General features: G+C 40.4%; 1 protein-coding gene across 2 annotated transcripts in view; it reads left to right on the top strand.

Annotated features, from left to right (window-relative positions):
- LOC115216543 (ras GTPase-activating protein 3-like) overlaps nt 1-18,832 on the top strand; it is a 236,640-nt gene that overhangs the window by 132,089 nt on the left and 85,719 nt on the right. For both annotated transcript variants that reach the window (XM_029785997.2, XM_036506839.1), the window contains exon 2: nt 1,055-1,175. In XM_029785997.2, the coding sequence (XP_029641857.1) occupies nt 1,055-1,175 (121 nt within the window). The remainder of the gene's footprint in view (nt 1-1,054; nt 1,176-18,832) is intronic.

Genomic DNA, 18,832 nt, shown 5'->3' with positions numbered 1-18,832 from the left:
AATGCCTTCTAGGGATGATCAAAGCCTTGTGAATGGATTTGGCAGATAGAAAATAAAAGAAACCTGTGTGTGTGTGTGTGTGTGAACTTGTGTACACATATGTGTATATATGTGTGGATTTTTTTATTATCCATAAAGGACTATACATAGATGGGACATTATAACACATTGGGGACACAAAACATCAAAAAATTGTCGAATGATAGGATGGAAAAAAAGGGATGCCTGTCCTTCAGATCTACTCACAAGGCTTTGGTTGGCCTGTGGTCAAGAAGTTTGCTTCCCAACTATGTGGTGTCAGGTTCAGTCCTCCTGCACAGCACCTTGGGCAAGTGTCTTCTTCTATAGCCTCAAGCTGACCAAAGTCTGATGAATGGGTTTGGTAGATGGAAACTGAAGGGTGCTTGTTGGGTATGTGTGCATCCATGCATGCACATGTCTGTTTACTAACACTTGTGCTTCTCTGAAAATTGCTGAGTTAGAGAAGGTGATGTTTTCAATTCTTCTCTCAAAAAATTGTCTTGGCTCTGCACCTTCAATATTGTATGGAATAAGAGTAAAGACCCCTTTCGGTCCTGAATGACCATGGGAACTTAGAAAGTTACCCTCTGAGGCACAAGTCTGGGCAAGGTTGTTTATGAAAGACCAGCAGTCACCCATTCATACCAGCCTCTCCTCTCCATGTCACTGATGTTATCCAAAGGAAAGGCAAAGGCCAGTACAGCTTGGCATTTCTATAGCTGAATGAACTGGAGCAACACGAAATAAAATGCTTGCTCAAGAACACAACACACATGAGTGTGAGTCTGATGCTCTAACCACTGAACCATGCACCAGTAGAGTCCTTATTTAAAAATCCAGCAAAGATTATTGACAGGAAGGACAGACAGGTGTAAGATAATACCTTAGTAATATATTCATCTAACCAGTACTAACACACTCCTGGTGAAACTGAATATTATTTATTCTATTTGTTAAAAAATGGGGCCATGTGCCAGTAATAATGATTGATTTATATTTAAACTGTATTTTTTTTCTCTTTTTATTGAAACAGGTGAAGCCAAAAATCTGCCGACCTATGTATATTCTTCAGGTGGAGGACGGAATACTTTATGCATTGTGAAATTAGATAATGAAGAAATTTTCAGAACACAAATTGTAGATAAATCTTTAAAGTAAGTGCCAAATTAGTTTTATGTAAATTATTGTGTGCATGTGTGTGTGTGTTTGTGAGAGAGAGAAAGGAGTGAGTGAGTGAGAGAGAGACAGAAAAAAGAGAAAGATTTGAGATTTGGTTGCTGTTTCTAGCAGGGTCAGTGAATAAGTTAAGCCTGCCCCATTGGTTTGAATTTTGCTGTTTACCCGGGTATGGTTAGGCACAGGTGTGTCTGTGTGGTTAAGAAGTTTGCTTTCCAATCACATGGTTTTGGGTTCAGTCCCACTGTGTTAACCATGGAAAAGTGTCTTCTGCTAAAGCCTTAAGCTAACTAAAGCCTTGTGAGTGGATTTGGTAGACTGAAAGAAGCCCATTGTTTTTACATATATATATATATATATATATATATATTCTTTTTTATTGTTTTACTTGTTTCAATCATTTGACTGTGGCCATGCTGGAGCACCGCCTTTAGTCAAACAAATCGAACCCAAGACTTATTCTTTGTAAGCCTAGTACTTATTCTGTCGGTATCTTTTGCCAAACTGCTAAGTTACGGGGATGTAAACACAGCAACATCGGTTGTCAAGCAATGGTGGTAGTGGTGGACATACATTTACACATGCACACACACACTATGGGGTTTTTTTCAGTTTCCATCTACCAAATCCACTCACAAGGTTTTGGTTGGCCTGATGCTATAGTAGAAGACACTTGCCCAAGATGCCACGCAGTGGGACTGAACCTGGAACCATGTGGTTGGGAAGCAAGCTTCTTACCACATAGCCACTCCTACACCTATAAATATATATATTTATATAAGTTAAAAACATAATAAATGCACAGACAAATGGGAAACAGACACAAAAGGCTGCCAACTCCCCATCATTTATTAGCTGGAGGGTCAAATACAATTTTGTTCCTTAATGACAATATTGTATCTCTATCTGGCGGCGCTGATGGCAAAAGTGCTGCCGGGAATTGGTGAGCCAAAATACAAAGCAGAAAATGAACCAGACAAGAACTAAACAACCATGCGATATAGAAAGTTAGCATACAAATGTGGAATAAATATAATTTAACCCTTTCGTTACCAACCCGACTGAAACCGGCTCTGGTTCTGAGTACAAATGTCTGGTTTTCATAAGTTTTGAATTAAAATCTTCCACCAAACCTTAGTCGCAATTTATGTTCCTAACACTAGCTTAATGATAACTAAGTTATTTTACTAAATTCTCTGTTAAAGTAATTGAAAGAAACGCAGAGCATCTCAAAATAAATTCAGTAACGAAGGGGTTAAGACAAGACAATTAGTGGATGGACGAGGGACAGATACGAAAACAAACAGGACGACTGTGGGCATATGAAGAGTGAAGATACACACACACGTGTGTGTGTGTGTGTTTATCTGTCCTTGTCTTGACGTAGCATGATAATAGTATCACTGTCATATAAGCAGTATCATTCATTGATATATAATTTTTGTGTGCACTGAATCATTTCATTTGACATCACTGGTGCCAGATGTTCACATCAGAATTCTCCAGATGTTTCTATTATTAATTTTTTTTTTTATAGCTTAGTCAGAGGAGGAAAAGAGGCAATGTCCATAATCCTTTTTATGGTTTCTGAGATTGGTAGGAGTAAAAAAAAAAGGGAAGAAGCATTAAAACAAGGACAAACTTGAAAACATCTGATGCCAAATAAATAAGCTATGAGTCAGCAACATCAAATAAATGGCACCAAAATGGCTGTGTCACAAAGTCTCCTGTTCCCATATATCATCATCATCATCATCATCGTTTAACATCCGTTCTCCATGCTAGCATGGGTTGGACGGTTTGACCGGGGATCTGGGAAGCCAGAAGGCTGCACCAGGCTCCGGTCTTATCTGGCAATGTTTCTACAGCTGGATGCCCTTCCTAACGCCAACCACTCTGTGAGTGTAGTGGGTGCTTTTTACGTGCCACCTGCACTGGTGCCAGGCGAGGCTGGCATCGGCCACGGTCGGATTGGTGCATTTTACATGCCACCTGCACGGAAGCCAGTCGAGGCGGCACTGGCATCGGCCACGATTCGGATAGTGCTTTTTACGTATCTCCAGTCCAGGGATCCTGGCATCAGCTCCACAAATTTTCCTGTTTGAATATTTGTGTATCCTTGTTTGAAAATTAAAACATTTGATGTACCTTAACCCTTTAGCATTCAGATTACTCTGTTAAATGTGTGCTGGCGGCGAGCTGGCAGAATCGTTAGCACTCTGGGTGAAATGCTTGGTGGTATTTCGTCAGCCGCTACATTCTGAGTTCAAATTCCACCAAGGTCGACTTTGCCTTTCATCTTTTCGGGGTCGATTAAATAAGTACCAGTTATGCACTAGGGTCGATATCATCGACTTAATCCATTTGTCTGTCCTTGTTTGTCCCCTCTGTGTGTAACCCCTTGTGGGCAGTAAAGAAATAAGATTACTCTGTTAAATGTGATGCTTATTCACAGTGTTTTGAATTAATTTGGCATTATCTCATAGCTTTGATATTTTGATGGTGTGATTGTTTATTTTTTTTGAATGGCATTGTAGGATAAGTGAGAGAGGTCAGATCTGGTCAGTTTGAGCATAAAGCAGGTAGCATATTTGAATTGAGTTGGATTGGTTTAAATGAGTTCAATGTGAAGGCACATGGCTCAGTGGCTAGAGCGTTGGGCTAACAATCATGAAGTAGTGAGTTCGGTTCCTGGACCAGGCTGTGTTGTGCCCTTGACACTTTATTTCACATTGCTCCAGTTCACTCAGCTGTAAAAATGAGTTGTGACATCACTGGTGCCAAGCTGTATTAGCCTTTGCCTTTCCCTTGGATAACGTCGGATGGTATGCATGGGTGACTGCTGGTCTTCCATAAACAACCTTGCCTGGTACTTGTGCCTCAGAGGTGAACCTTCTAAATGCAATCCCATGGTCATTCATGATTGAAGGGGGTTTTTACTCTTTAAATGAGTTCAAGAGGTTAAACACCACAGTCTGTTACTGGAACAAATGGTGATGCTATGTATTTTGTGCAGTCACTATACTTACTGTTTAATTACAAGTAAATATATTTTTTTTTTGCATTTTTACAATATTTCATTATCAAACTTTAATATTTAGCACTCGTGTTACTTAAATATCCTCAAAATCATATCAAAGATACAGAATAAAATATTCTATCAAATTATGAAAATGCACCACTGCTGGTGCATATGGCAGTTGTATGAAGTTTGCAATGAATCACTGATGGTACAGGTGGTGGTTGACGTGTTAAAGTGACTACTGTTGTAGTTGTGTCTTAGTTGCAGGTCAGCCCTTATCAAGTAGTCCTCAGCTCAAAACTATTCCAGCTTTGATCATCCTGTCTTATTTTTAGATATTGTATATCTATGATGACATTGTCAAGTCACACTAAAAAATGATCAGCTACTGTTGATCATATAAACTGGTAGTACTACCTGTGTCATTGTTTGGTCCTTGGTGACTAAACTGGCAATACCACTCTGGGGTGTCACCTTGGTGTGTGTAAGGTCAATGGACACCTTGACAGGATATATATAGAAAAGAAAAAAAGAACGATACCTGTGTAGATAAGTGAGTGAACTCAACGAGGAGCCAATACTTTTCTGCAGTTGGCCCCTATTAAGGTTTTTGAGTTGATCATTACCAATGCTTTGGTGTCCCCCCTTCCCCTGCCAACTCTGTTGTCTTTCTCAGACATTCTGGTTTTGCCTTTCCTTTGACCCAGAAAGACCCATGTAAGAGAAATCCCTTGATTGGTGCAAGGACCACCCAAGGTAGTTTTAAGTCTGCTCTGGCTAGGATTAGCGTTATCTCATCTTGCACATTGCCAGAAAATCATAGATACATGCCATTATTTATTGGGTTGGCAAGAAAGTAATTTTGTTTTTTGCAAATAGATAGAGTTGTGATTTTTTTCAATGGCTTTTGTCAATGTTATGATTTTTTCCTTTTGATATTTGATAGCTGTTACTTTTAGCTTACCTTAGAAGCAAATTGCACGTAATTTTGTTTACAGCTGTTAATTTAGTGTCAATTTTAACGTGGAGTGCAAAAATGAACATTTTCACCATACTTTGCTTTTTTAATTTCTGTAAAGGCAAGAAAGCTGCTGAGGCTCACAAAGAGATATGTAAAGTTTATGATGTTGATTGCTTAACAGAATGCACATGTCAGAAATAGTTTTAAAAGTTCTGTTCTGGAGACTTTCCATTCAAAGATGACCGACGTTCTGGTCAACCTACTGAAGTTGATGATGACCAAATCAAAGCCATAATTGAATCTGATTGTCATATAACTGTGTAAGAGATTGCAGAGAGGTTAAATGTATCACACACGACAATTGAAAATCACTTAAAATGTCTTAGACTCATTAAGAAGCTCGATATTGGGGCTCCACATAAAATGAAAGAGATTCACTTAACACAACAGATCAATATTTGTGATATGCATCTCAAACGCAATGAAATTGACCTTGTTTTGAAATGAATCATTGCTGGTGATGAAAAATGGATTGTCTACAATAACATCAATTGAAAACGATCATGGTCCAAGTGTAATGAACCAGCACAAACTACATCGAAAGCAGAATTGCATAAAAAAAGGTCATGCTTCAATTTGGTGCGATTACAAAGGTGGTGTTAAGTACTTTAAGTTGCTTTCAAGGAACCAAATGATCAATTCAGTTGTTAACTGTCAACAACTAATGAAACTGGAGGAAGCAGTGAAAGAAAAATGGCCAAAACTGGCAAATCATAAAGGAATTGCATTCCACCATGACAATGCTGGACCACACATGCCTTTGCTAACTTGTGAAAAATTATTGGAGCTTGGTTGGGAAGTGGTGTCATCCACCATGTGGCCCTAAACTTGCACCATCAGATTACCATTTATTTTGAAATTTGCAAAATTCTTTGAGTGGTAAAACTTTCAATAATGGTGATGACCTGAAATTGCACTTGCTTCAGTTTTTGGCTGATAAGGACCAGAAGTTCTACGAGTGCGGAATCATGAAGTTGTCAGAAAGATGGCAAAAGGTCATTGAACAAAATAGAAAATATATAATTGATTAAAATTCATTCTTTGTATGAAAGTAATGACTTATTTCACACTAAAAAACTAAAATTACTTTCTTGCCAACCCATTATATCAAGGATTACATTGTCCAAAGTGTCTTTCATCATTATCATTTAATGTCTGTCTTCCATGATGGCATGGGTTGGATGGTTTGGAAGGAGCTGGTAAGCCAAAGGACTGCACCAAGCTCTATTCTGTTTTGGCATGGTTTTTATGACTGGATGTCCTTCCTAATACCAACCACTTTACAGAGTTGACTGGGTGCTTTTCGCATGGTGTCAGTGAGGTCTGTTTTGGCATGGCTCTTAAAACTGGATACCTTTCTTAACACCAATTACTTTACAAAGTGGACTGGATGTTTTTTACATGGCACCATTTAACTTTGAGATAAATTTGCCTTTAGTTTCTAGCATGTCAAGCAACTATGTAGAAGCCATCTCATGGGCTCATTGTTTTTTATCTTCTGCTTGTTCCAGACATTAAACTGCAGCCAAACAAATTGATGCTGGTAATTATTTTTTAAAGTCTGGTGCTTACTCTAGTGGTCACTTTTGCTAAACTGCTAAGTTACTGGTGTGTAAACAAAGCAACACCAGTTGTAAAGTGGTGGTAGTGGGGGACAAATGGAGTGACTGTGTGGTAAGTAGCTTGCTTATCAACCGCATGAGTCAGGGTTCAGTCCCACTGCGTGGCACCTTGGGGAAGTGCCTTCTACTTTAGCCTTGGGCTGACCAATACCTTCTGAGTGGATTTGGTAGACGGAAACTGAAAGGCTTTTGTGTGTGTGTGCGTGTGTGTGTGATAGTTTCCGCTACATAGGCGACCAAGTTAGTAGTGGGGGTGGATGCTCAGAGAGTGTTACCACTAGAATAAGAACAGCCTGGGCAAAGTTTAGAAAGCTACTTCTCCAACTGGCGACAAAGGGTCTCTCGCTCAGTGTGAAAGGTAGATTGTACGACACGTGTGAACTGCCATGCTTCACGGCAGTGAAACATGGGCTGTGACTGTTGAGGACATGCGTAGGCTCGAAAGAAATGAAGCTAGCATGATTTGCTTGATGTGCAATGTCAGCGTGCATGCACGACAGAGTGTAAGCGCCCTGAGAGAAATGTTGGACGTAAGAAGCATCGGATGTGGCGTGCAGGAGAGACGTTTGTGTTGGTATGGTCATGTACTACGGATGGATGAGGAGAGATGTGTGAAGTGCCACTCCCAAGCAGTTGAAGGAATCCGGGGTAGAGGTAGACCCAGGGAGACATGGGATGAGGTGGTCAATAAGTAACTGGTACTTATTTAATTGATCCCGAAAGGATGAAAGGCAAAGTCGACCTCGGTGGAATTTGAACTCAGAATGTAGCGGCAGATGAAATACCACTAAGTATTTCACCCAGTGTGCTAACGTTTCTGCCAGCTTGCTGCCTCATACACAGTTTCCACACAGTTTCTGTCTACCAAATTCACTCACAAGGCATTGATTGGCATGAGGCTATAGCAGAAGATACTCACCAAGGTGCCATACAGTGAGACTGAATCTGTAACCAAATGATTGCAATGTGAGTTCCTTAACTATACAGCCATGTTGAGACAAATTTGGTTCCAACACAGTATTTATCAAATTATGACGAGCAGGGATAGCTCTTCTAGGAGAATGAAAAATCTCTGGTGCCTAATTTTTGTTTTCCCAGACCTCACCTTCTTCCATGATAAGGAATTTGGTGTTTACTTACGTATCATGATATTTCCTCTAGTTGCCACGACAACAGACAACATCGTTGGACCGTTAGCAGCTGGTCTCTGAAGGGTAACTGATTCTACTAATTTCTCCTTAAATGTTTGTGCGTAGGTGCATGCATGCATGCGTGTGTGCATATGTATGTTTGTGTGTGTGTGTGTGTATATACATGAGACCTTACATATGTAATTATTTAAGTGGTGTAGGAAACAAAAACAAAGTACTTTAATTCTGATACATATATATTGGGGGTAGGTGGGCTGTGGATGGGGGGACCCCACAGAAGCAACAAGAACCCCATCCCCACCCCCACCCCAAATTGGCTGCCAAGTTTTGGGTAATAGCTCATAGATGTAACAGAGACACACACCCACCTATACTGAGAGTATGAGAGAAGGAGGGAGGGGGAGGAGGAGGGGGAGGGAGGAAGGGCGAGAGGAGAGGAAAAGAGGAGGAGAAGGAGAAGAAGGTGGAAAAAAGAACGTGAAAGAGTATTTAGGAATTAATCTTCTGGTCCAATCTGTGGTTATTGTTCCTGCTCTTTAACTGAAACCATTTGGCGGGGTGGGTGGGTGGGGTGTAAATCTGGCATTGACTTGTTGGGCTGAGAGAGAGAAAGAGAGAGAGAAGGAAAATGAGAGAGGGAGATGATAGAGAGAGAGAAGGAAAGTGAGAGAGATGTTGCTATAATGAGCAGTTGAAGTCAGAACAAGCCTGAAGTAATTAAGCTCCTCCGATCTAGTTTTTGCCGCCAACGACACAAGACACGACCTCATTCTCTATGTCAAAGAGTCCTCACCTCACCTCTTCCCATATACCCCCTCCTCCTCCTCTTTCCGCACGCACTCCAGTCGTGGGAGCTAGTTGCCTCTTGGTTTTCCGTGCTCCCTTTTATTTCATGTTCCTTAGTTTGTCTTTTTATTTTATTATTATATTATATATTTTTTTCTTAAAGTTTGTTTCCACTGATTGTTCACATTCCATTCAGATAATACTAAGATATTAACAAGTAAGTTGATAAGGGTTGCTGTGGTATTAGTAGTAGTAGTAGTAATAGTGGTGGTGGTAGTAGTAGTAGTAGTGTTGCTGTTACTTAGCCCCCCCCCCCCCCAAAACCTCACCCTGATCAAACAGCCCCACCCAGAATTGAAAGTATCCATGAACACCTCAGAAGTATGTCAAATTATAATATCCAGTGCACCTTTTTTTCCCTTATCTATTTAAGACAGTAGGGTTTAAACTTGAGGAAGATTTGGCTACTATTTCTAGCACATCAAAACACTCCTGTAGAGGCTCTCTTAGGTTACTTTTATATTTCAGCACCAGGTCAGCTTCTTGATCAAAGGCATTGCAACTGCAATAAATCCTGTCTGCCCTTATATTATTATTATTATTATTATATTATTATTATTATTATTATTATTAATTATTATTATTATTGAGTGAGAGAGTAGCACATGCCATCAAAGTGACACTGAGGCAAAATATACGAAGCCAAGTATACCCATCATGACTACCTGTCTGAAAAGGGTACACTACGCACATGCATCACAACCATATGTGCATGACATGGTGATCTCATATCAAGATAAATAGTGCATGACCTTGCAGGCGGGACCCATATTATTATCATCATCATTATTATTATTATTATTATACCTTTCCCTATACAAGGCTGCATTATTCAGTGTAAGGTTTGATCTGAGAGAGATTTGGCAGCTATTTCTAACCTGTTGAGCAACTACTAGACACACCCCTATCAGCTCAATCAATACTACTGTCTGTATTTAGGGCACAGGCATGGTTAGGTGGCTAAGAAGTTTTTTTTTCTCAACTGCATCGTTTTGGGTTCAGTCCCACTGCGTGGCATCTCAGGCGAGTGTTTCTTCTACTATAGATCTAGACCGACCAAAGCAGATTTGGTAGACAGAGACTGAAAGAGCCCACTCTGAATGTATGTATATTTATATATGTATATATGTGTTTTGTGTGTGTGTGTGTGTGTGTGTGTACTCGTGTGCACATGTGTATATATGTGTGTGTGTGTGTGTGTGTATTCTTTTATTCGTTTCAGTCATTTGATTGCAGCCATGTTGGAGCACCATCTTTAGTTGAACAAATCAATCCCAGGACTTATTCTTTCTAAGCCTAGTACTTATTCTATCGGTTTCTTTTGCTGAACTGCTAAGTTATGGGGACACAAACACACCAACACCGGTTGTCAAATGATGGTGGTGGGGACAAACACGCACAAACATACAGACATACACACACACACACACACACGATGGGCTTTTTTTAGTTTCTGTGTACCAAATCCACTCTCAAGTCTTTAGCTGGCCCGAGGCTATAGTAGAAGACACTTGCCGAAAGTGTCATGCAGTGAAACTGAACCTGGAACCATGTGGTTGGTAACCAAGCTATTTACCACACAGCCACTCCTGCGTGTGTATATAATACACACACACACACATGACTGGTTTCTTTCATTTTCCATTTGCCAAACCAACTCACAAAGCTTTAGTTGGTCTGAGAAGACATCTGCCCAAGATGTCCGTACAATGGTACTGACTCCTAGGGATCACGACTGACCTAGGTTTATGTGTAAGTTGTTATCCAATTCAACAATGTGAAGTTATGTAAGACAATCAGTTCATTTTTAATTAAATAAGTCCTTTTGTTAATGTAAATTATTATTTTTTTTAACAACATCCAGCTTAGACAAAAGAAATTGTAATTATGATTATTTGCATCATGATTGCAGTGTGGTGTTTCAGTGGTGATGCTGTCTTTGCAACTCCTCCTCCTCCTCCACTTCTTCCTCATTCCTCTTCTCTTTTCCTCACAATCCCCCCACCACCACCACCACCACCAACACCACCGACACCATCACCGCCGCCACCACCACCACCACTGCCGCCACCACCACTACCATCACCATTACTGCCACTGTTGTTATTGTTATTGTTATTGTCATTGTTAGCATCCTCCCCCTCCATCTCAACCCCCCCCCCAATCATTGTCCTCCTCGTCTTCCTAATTGTCCCTTGTCATCCTCTTTCTCCTTGTCATTTTCTCCTTCTCGACCGGCCATCCTCCTCATCAACTCCCACCTCCTCCATATCGTCATCCTCCTCCACTTCCTCAACATATTTACTGTCCGTGGTCATATCTGGCATCCATAGTGGTAGTGGCAGTGATGCTGTCATCATTGTAACTGCATTCGATTGTCATCATCACCTTCACCATCATCAACGTGTTTCATGTCATCATCTTCATTATTGTCATTGTTGTAGTCATCATCATCATCATTGGTGCATCAGCATGCCCCCCCCCCCACCGCAGCTCTGAGCTGAAACTACAGAAAAAAAAAAATCATAACTACATTTATTACCCTCATCATCATCATCATCATCATCATCACAACTACCATCACCAACATTATTTATTTAAAAATGTTTACTGTACACTGTTAGATACTGTGTTTAGTGCCCAATCACTCTTATAATCTGGCCATATTCATCCATAGTGCCGCCACCCTCCTTGCACCCCAACCTTTGGTAACGAGGCATGTTGGTTCCATCACTGTTGGTACCCTGGGGTCTTTCAAATTGCCTTTGATGTTCTTGTATGTCTTTATTTCAAACAAGATGCATTTCAGAACACAAATTGCGTTAATTTCTGGTTAATTTCTCAGACATGTCTGTCTGTCTGTCTGCCTGCCTGCTGCTGTTTAACTGTGTCTGTTTGACTCTTTCTGGGTCTCTGTCTGACTCTCTGTCTGACTCTCTCTGTCTGACTCTCTCTCTGTCTGACTCTCTCTCTGTTTGACTCTCTCTCTGTCTGACTCCCTCTCTCTCTCTGTGTTACATTCGCATATACCAAGTATAGGTTACAAGGAAAAATCAGGGTCTCTACATTGTGACAACCATTGTGATACCCTTTCACTTTGATCTAATACCACTGTTATTCCTCACCACCATTCACCACCGCCACCAACACCACCACCACCACCACCACCACCACCACTACTACTGTTGCTACCATCTTCGTTCTCATCAGTCAGCATCACAATCATCACTATCTAACTGCTTATGGTTGTCATCATCATTATCCTCATCCTCATCATCATCATCATCATCATCATCATCGTTGTCATCATTGTCCTCATTTTCATAGGTCAAAACCAGTACTGTTGCTATTCATGTCACCACTACCACCAACACCACCACTACCACCACCATCACCATGATTACACTTCCATCACTATTATCATCACCACCACCATCACCATCAATCATTATTATCATTGTTGGTCATAGTGTTTATTGTTACACAGTTGTTACAGCTGCCACAACCACACACACACCACCACCACCACCACCACCACCACCACCACCACCATCATTGGTTGTAGGCATCCTAGCTGGGTATCAGTTACTTAATGTCTGTCATTATCACTTCCTGTAACCCTTTTTTAAAAACAGAAACGGACTTCAAGAATTCCAACACTAAAAATAGCTGAAATTCTTAAACCTAAGAGAAAATGGGGGGGAAAAAGAGAAAAAAAAAGAAAAAAAAACTGAATATACAAACATGCATATAAATAAAAAGCAAATATTTGTTATGAACCACATGTATAGGAACAGTAAAAGTTAAAACTGACTTTTTCATATTTGCACTGGTTATTGCAATGGCCCCTCCCCTGTATAAACATGTGTGTGTGTGTGGTGTGTGTGTGTGTGTGTGTGTGCGCGCGTGCAGGAGTGGTTGTGTGGTAAGAAGTTTGCATCCTGATTTCATGGTTTTTAGGCCTTGTGAGTGTATTTGGCAGATGGAAACTGAAAGAAGCCCATCGTATGTATATATGTGTGTGTGTCTGTGTGTTTGTTTGTTTGTGTGTTTGTGTTTGTCCCCCCAACATTGCTTGACAACCGATGCTGGTGCGTTTGCCTCCCTGTAACTTAGCGGTTCGGCAAAAAGAGACTGATAGAATAAGTACTAGGCTTACAAAGAATAAGTCCTGGGGTCGATGTGCTCTACTAAAGGCGGTGCTCCAGCATGGCCACAGTCAAATGACTGAAATAAGTAAAAGAGTAAAGAGTAGGCTCTGACATAGCTGTGGTAGTATGGGAGTGCTCAATCTTGCTGGAAATAAAAGTTGACATCTTTAAAGTCCTCTTGAATCCTTGGCATCATAGACTGTCATAGCAAGTTTAAATAATTGAAAACCAGTTATACCAGTGTAAAAATAAAGAATGGTCCAATTAATCCTTTTGATGATAAGCTGCACCATACTCTTCACTTCTAGTAAATTAACATGATGTTCCTTCTTCATAAGGTGGATTCTCGGGTCTCCAGTAGGAGCAATTGTGGAGGTTAATTGAGCCATTTAATTTAAATGTAACCAAACAATCATTGTTAGAAAGTGTGCCTCTATCTTCTTCATGTCATGGCAAGTACCACTTGCAAAACTCCACTCTTTTATCTGGTTCATCTTCATTGAGAGCTTGGATTATTTTTGGAATGTAACTTTTCCAATGTTAACAGTTTGAAATGCAATGGACAGCTGCTTTTGAAATTCCTATCTCTTGGACTCACTACACACATTTTCTTGAATTCTGGCAATACATTTCTTGTACTTTTTCTTGGCTTTGTGGGGATTATTGATGTCTGTGGTTCCAGAACATATCTTGTGGACATTCTGAACTGGTCCTTTTGCTTCAAACTTATCTCTGATTCAGGTGGCAGTAAGTCACATAGATGAATCTGTTTGAAGCTTTCTCCTAGACTGTCTTGGTGCTTCATCTGGATTTTCAAAATTCCAGAAGCACTTTAGGATATATTTCCTTGGTTCAAAGCTTAATACGGCTTCCTTCATTATTTCTTATGGGCTAAATCTAAAAAGAAATTGAAATTGACTTATCAAGCTGTTAAAATGTGTATATATTTTTGGGACACACTGTATGTGTGTGTGTAAATAAAGTACCAGTTAAGCACTAGGGTGGAGATAATTGACTAAGCTTCCAGATTTGTGACTTTGTGCCTATGTAAGAAACCTTTATTTTTTCCCTAACAAAAAATGGGCAATAGTGGTTTGCCAGAATTGGTAGAGCACGCTGCCAGAGCAGCTGACTGGTTTCTGTGCCAGCGGCATGTAAAAAGCACCATTCAAACGTGATCGTTACCAGCATCGCCTTACTAGCGCTTGTGCCAGTGGCACGTGAAAAACATTTGAGCGAGGTCGTTGCCAGTGCTGCTGGACTGGCTCCTGTGCAGGGTGGCATGTAAAAAACACCACTTAAGCGTGGCCGTTGCCAGTACCGCCAGACTGGCCCTCGTGCCGGTGGCACGTAAAAGAACCCACTACACTCTCAGAGTGGTTGGCGTTAGGAAGGGCATTCAGCTGTAGAAGCTCTGCCAGATCAGATTGGAGCCTGATGCAGCCATCTGGTTTGCCAGTCCTCAGTCAAATTGTCCAACCCATGCCAGCTTGGAAAGCGGACGTTAAACGATGATGATGATGATGATGCTGTTGTTTCTCTTTATGTTCTGAATTCAAATCTCGCAAAGCCCAATGCTGCTTTTTATCTTTCCAGGGGGCACACTAATTCAAAATATCATTCACATACTGGTGTCACTATGATCAACCATACCTCTCTATTGTTCTTTCTTTCTTTCTTTCCTTCACCATGATCAGGTTGCTGCTAAAAGACCTAAAAATTTTCTGCTCATGCTTCGTCAGAGCTGCTACTTATGTGCTGAATAGTATTTCCTGTGCATTTTGGGACCGAAAACACCTGATGCAGTATGTATTATTGCACTACATCCTTAGTTTGCCCTGCCAAGATACCAGAACCCTTTACCAAAACCCTCCAGTGATTGGTCTCTTCTCCCTGTCAATTACCAGTCTTAACAAAATAAAACCTTTTTTTCCAAACTTCATTAGTGATTGGTTTGTTTTCTCCTTCTCTTTACCTCCACCATTAGAAATTAAATGTTATTGACAGTAGATACAAAATAGAGTAATCTTCTTAATCCTGTTGATTAAACTACATCTGCACCAGTAGTTGTACAGTGGTAGTAGTACAATAGCAGCAGCAGTTGTAGTAGCAGTAGCAGCAACAGTAGTAGTAGTAGTAGTAGCAGCAGTAGTAATTGTAATAAAGCAGTTGTACTAGTACAATAATGTAGTAGTAGTTGTAGTAATAGTATTAGTCATAGTATAGTATTAGTACTAATAAAAGAAAATTGCTGTCATTGTTGTTGTCATCATCGTAGTAGTAGTAGTAGTAGTAGCAGTAGTTGTAGTAGTAGTAGTTGTAAAACAGTTGTACTAATACAGTAATGTAGTAGTAGTAGTAGTAGTAGTAATAGTGGTAGTATAGTTTTAGTACTAATAAAAGCTAATCACTGATGTCATTGTTATTGTCATTGTTGTTGCCATCATCATCATCATCATAGTAGTAGTTTAGTCTTTATATCACTCAAATTGAGCTAACTTATGATGGGATACCATTCCAGCCATGCATGACCATCACGTCTGTTATTCAGATGCAGTGTATCTAGGACTGCAGTATCCAATATACCTTGCCTTTGGTGGTGGGAGGCTGCTCTTTCTAGCAGGTTGAGAGACCACATACAGCTCCTTTGCTGGCTCACATTGACTCTGTATCTATCCAGGATTGATGGAGAACTTCAATGTAATACAATGCCAGAGTCACCCTTTTGCTGTAGCCAAACTGTAGTTCAAATCTTATTGAAGTCAGAACGTATTGTTTTTGTTTTTGATTTCTACATGAGTTGAAGTGGAAGAACTTTAAGAATGCTAGACAAAATGCTTTTTGCTTTTCTTTTACTTGTTTCAGTCATTTGACTGTAGCCATACTGGAGCACCGCCTTGAAGGGTTTTGGTAAAACAAATTGACCACAGGACTTTTTAAAAAAAAAAACGGAGTACTTATTCTATTGGTCCCTTTTGCCGAACTGCTAAGTTATGGGGAAGTAAACATGCCAACAGCGGCTGTCAAGCAGTAGTGGTGGGGGAGGGGGGAGGACAAACAAAGACACACACACACTGGGCTTCTTTCAGTTTCCTATTTCATTACTGCCCACAAGGGGCTACACACAGAGGGGACAAAAAAGGACAGACAAAGGGAGTAAGTCGATTACATCAACCGCAGTGGGTAACTGGTACTTAATTTATCGTCCCCCGAAAGGATGAAAGGCAAAGTCGACCTTGTCAGAATTTGAACTCAGGTTGATGATGATGATGATGAATGTAACAGCAGACGAAATACCGCTAAGCATTTTGCCTAGCCTGCTAACGTTTCTGCCAGCTTGCTTCTTTCAGTTTCCGCCTACCAAATCGACTCAACAAGGCTTTGGTCAACTTGAGGCTATAGTAGAAGTGCCCTAGATGCCATGTATCTGGAACCATGAGGTTGGGAAGCGAGCTTCTTACCACACAGCCATGCCAGTGTCTATGCTTAGTGGAATTTTCTTTGGCTCTGTCTTCTGAGTTCAAATGCTACCAAGGTCAACTTTCCTTTTGATCCTTTTAGACGGGGTTGATGAAATAAAGTATTGGTTGAACACTGGAGTTGATATGATCGACTTGCTCTCCCCCTCCTAAAATTGCTGGTCTTGTGCCAGAATTTGAAACCATGTATAAATTAGTCAGAGGAGAAAAAGAAGAGCATCTGTGGTATGTGCAGGGCCTCGAGGACTTGTGGAAGAAGAAAGAACTATAAGTGATGGCTTATGAAGTTGCTGCCAAGGGAAGCTGTCCATCACTGTATCGAATTATCTTCAAGCTAGACATCAAAGACCTGGTCTGAAAGCTAAACACACCAAAGGGCCATGTATTAGTATAAAGCCAGTTGAGATGGATTAATTAATGGATTAATTAATTGATGGATTAATTAAAAGCTAAACACACCAAAGGGCCATGTATTAGTCTAAAACCAGTTCAATGGATTAATTAATGGATTAATTAAAAGCCGAACACACCAAAGGGCCATGTGTTAATGTAAAACCAATTGAAATGGATTAATTAATTATTTCACCAACAGAGAACAACTACTGTCTGACAGGTTTCTGTATAGTTTCTTCGTACTTGCTCTCAATTAGAAGATTTGGGTCGACTCGAGGCTATGTGGTGGTGATGATGGTGGAGGATTATGGTAAAAAGCACTTGCCCTTGCTCAAAGTGCTGTGCAATGGAATTGAATCTTTCAAAGGCAAAGAAAACTTCTGTTTAGTCACACATCCAGCTTTGAAGAATTGAATTAGAATTGCTTTGATCTTCTAACTGTTACTGGTTTCAGTCATTAGACTGTGACTATGCTGGGGCATTGCCTTGAAGAGATTTTAGTTGAACAAATTGACCCTAGTATATATTTTTTTTTATCATGATACGTATTTATTTGGTCTCCTTTGCCAAACTTCTAAGTTATGGGAACATAAACACACCAACACTGGTTGCCAAGCAGTGGTGGGTGACACAGACCGCACACACATAGGTATATATGTGTGTGTGAGTTTTTATATATATATATATATATATATATATATCATCATCATCATCATCATCATCATCATCATTGTTTAGCGTCCGTTTTCCATGCTAGCATGGGTTGGACGGTTCTACTGGGGTCTGTGAAGTCAGAAGGCTTCATCAGGCCCAGTCAAATCTGGCAGTGTTTCTATGGCTGGATGCCCTTCCTAACGCCAACCACTCCGTGAGTGTAGTGGGTGCTTTTTACGTGCCACCCGCACAGGTGCCAGACAGAGCTGGCAAACGGCCACGAACGGATGGTGCTTTTTATGTGCCACCGGCACGAGGCCAGTCGGGGCGGCTCTGGCAACGGTAGCGAAACAGAAGGTTCTCTTACATGCCACCGGCACTGGTAGAACATCTGCAATTTCCATTGATCGATTTCGATTCTGATCCTCACTTGCCTCAACAGGTCTTCACAAGTAGAGTTTTGTCCCCCAAGAAGGGAAGGTATGCATACGTAGGCTGGCTCCATCCCATGTAGAAGGCCACGGGTTATGGACTCACTTGTCCTGCCGGGTCTTCTCGCGCACAGCACACTTCCAGAGGTCTCGGTCTCTAGTCATTTCCTCAGTGAGACCTAAAGTTCGAAGGTCGTGCTTCACCACCTCGTCCCAGGTTTTCCTGGGTCTGCCTCTTCCGCAGGTTCCCTGAACTGCTAGGGTGTGGCACTTTTTCACACAACTATCTTCATCCATTCTCACCACATGACCATACCAGCGCAAATATATATATATACATACACACATGTATATATATATATATATATATATATATATATAATGAACTCCTGCACTACACTTGACAAAACAGTAAGGAACGACTATGAATTTTTTCTATTATACTCCTTATAATATATTTGTCGCATTTTCAAGAACATGGATTCTATTGAATGTATATAGCATGGACTCTATTGAATGTATGTAACAATTATGAACTGTTCCATTATACTCTTTATTATAAATTTTTTTGATAAGGTTCGTTATTTCAAGAACCGAAACATGTAAAATTAAAATTTATCTAATATAGTGGCATTTTCAAACTTCTTTTTTACAAATATATATATATATATATATACATATTCGTATATATATATACATACAGTCAACTCTCACTACTATGCGACCCTGTGGGACTGAGCCAAAGTGGCATAGTACCGAGGGTCTGTTATCTAAACACTACATAACCAAAAATTTACTGAACATACGAATAAAGATTCATAGGGTAGGAAGTAAGGCCAATAAGAAGTTCAGTGCAATGGTAAAA

This window comes from Octopus sinensis, linkage group LG10 (genome assembly GCF_006345805.1).
Source record: "Octopus sinensis linkage group LG10, ASM634580v1, whole genome shotgun sequence".
NCBI classification, from domain to species: Eukaryota; Metazoa; Mollusca; class Cephalopoda; order Octopoda; family Octopodidae; genus Octopus; species Octopus sinensis.
This window is presented reverse-complemented; position numbering and strand designations above follow the sequence as displayed.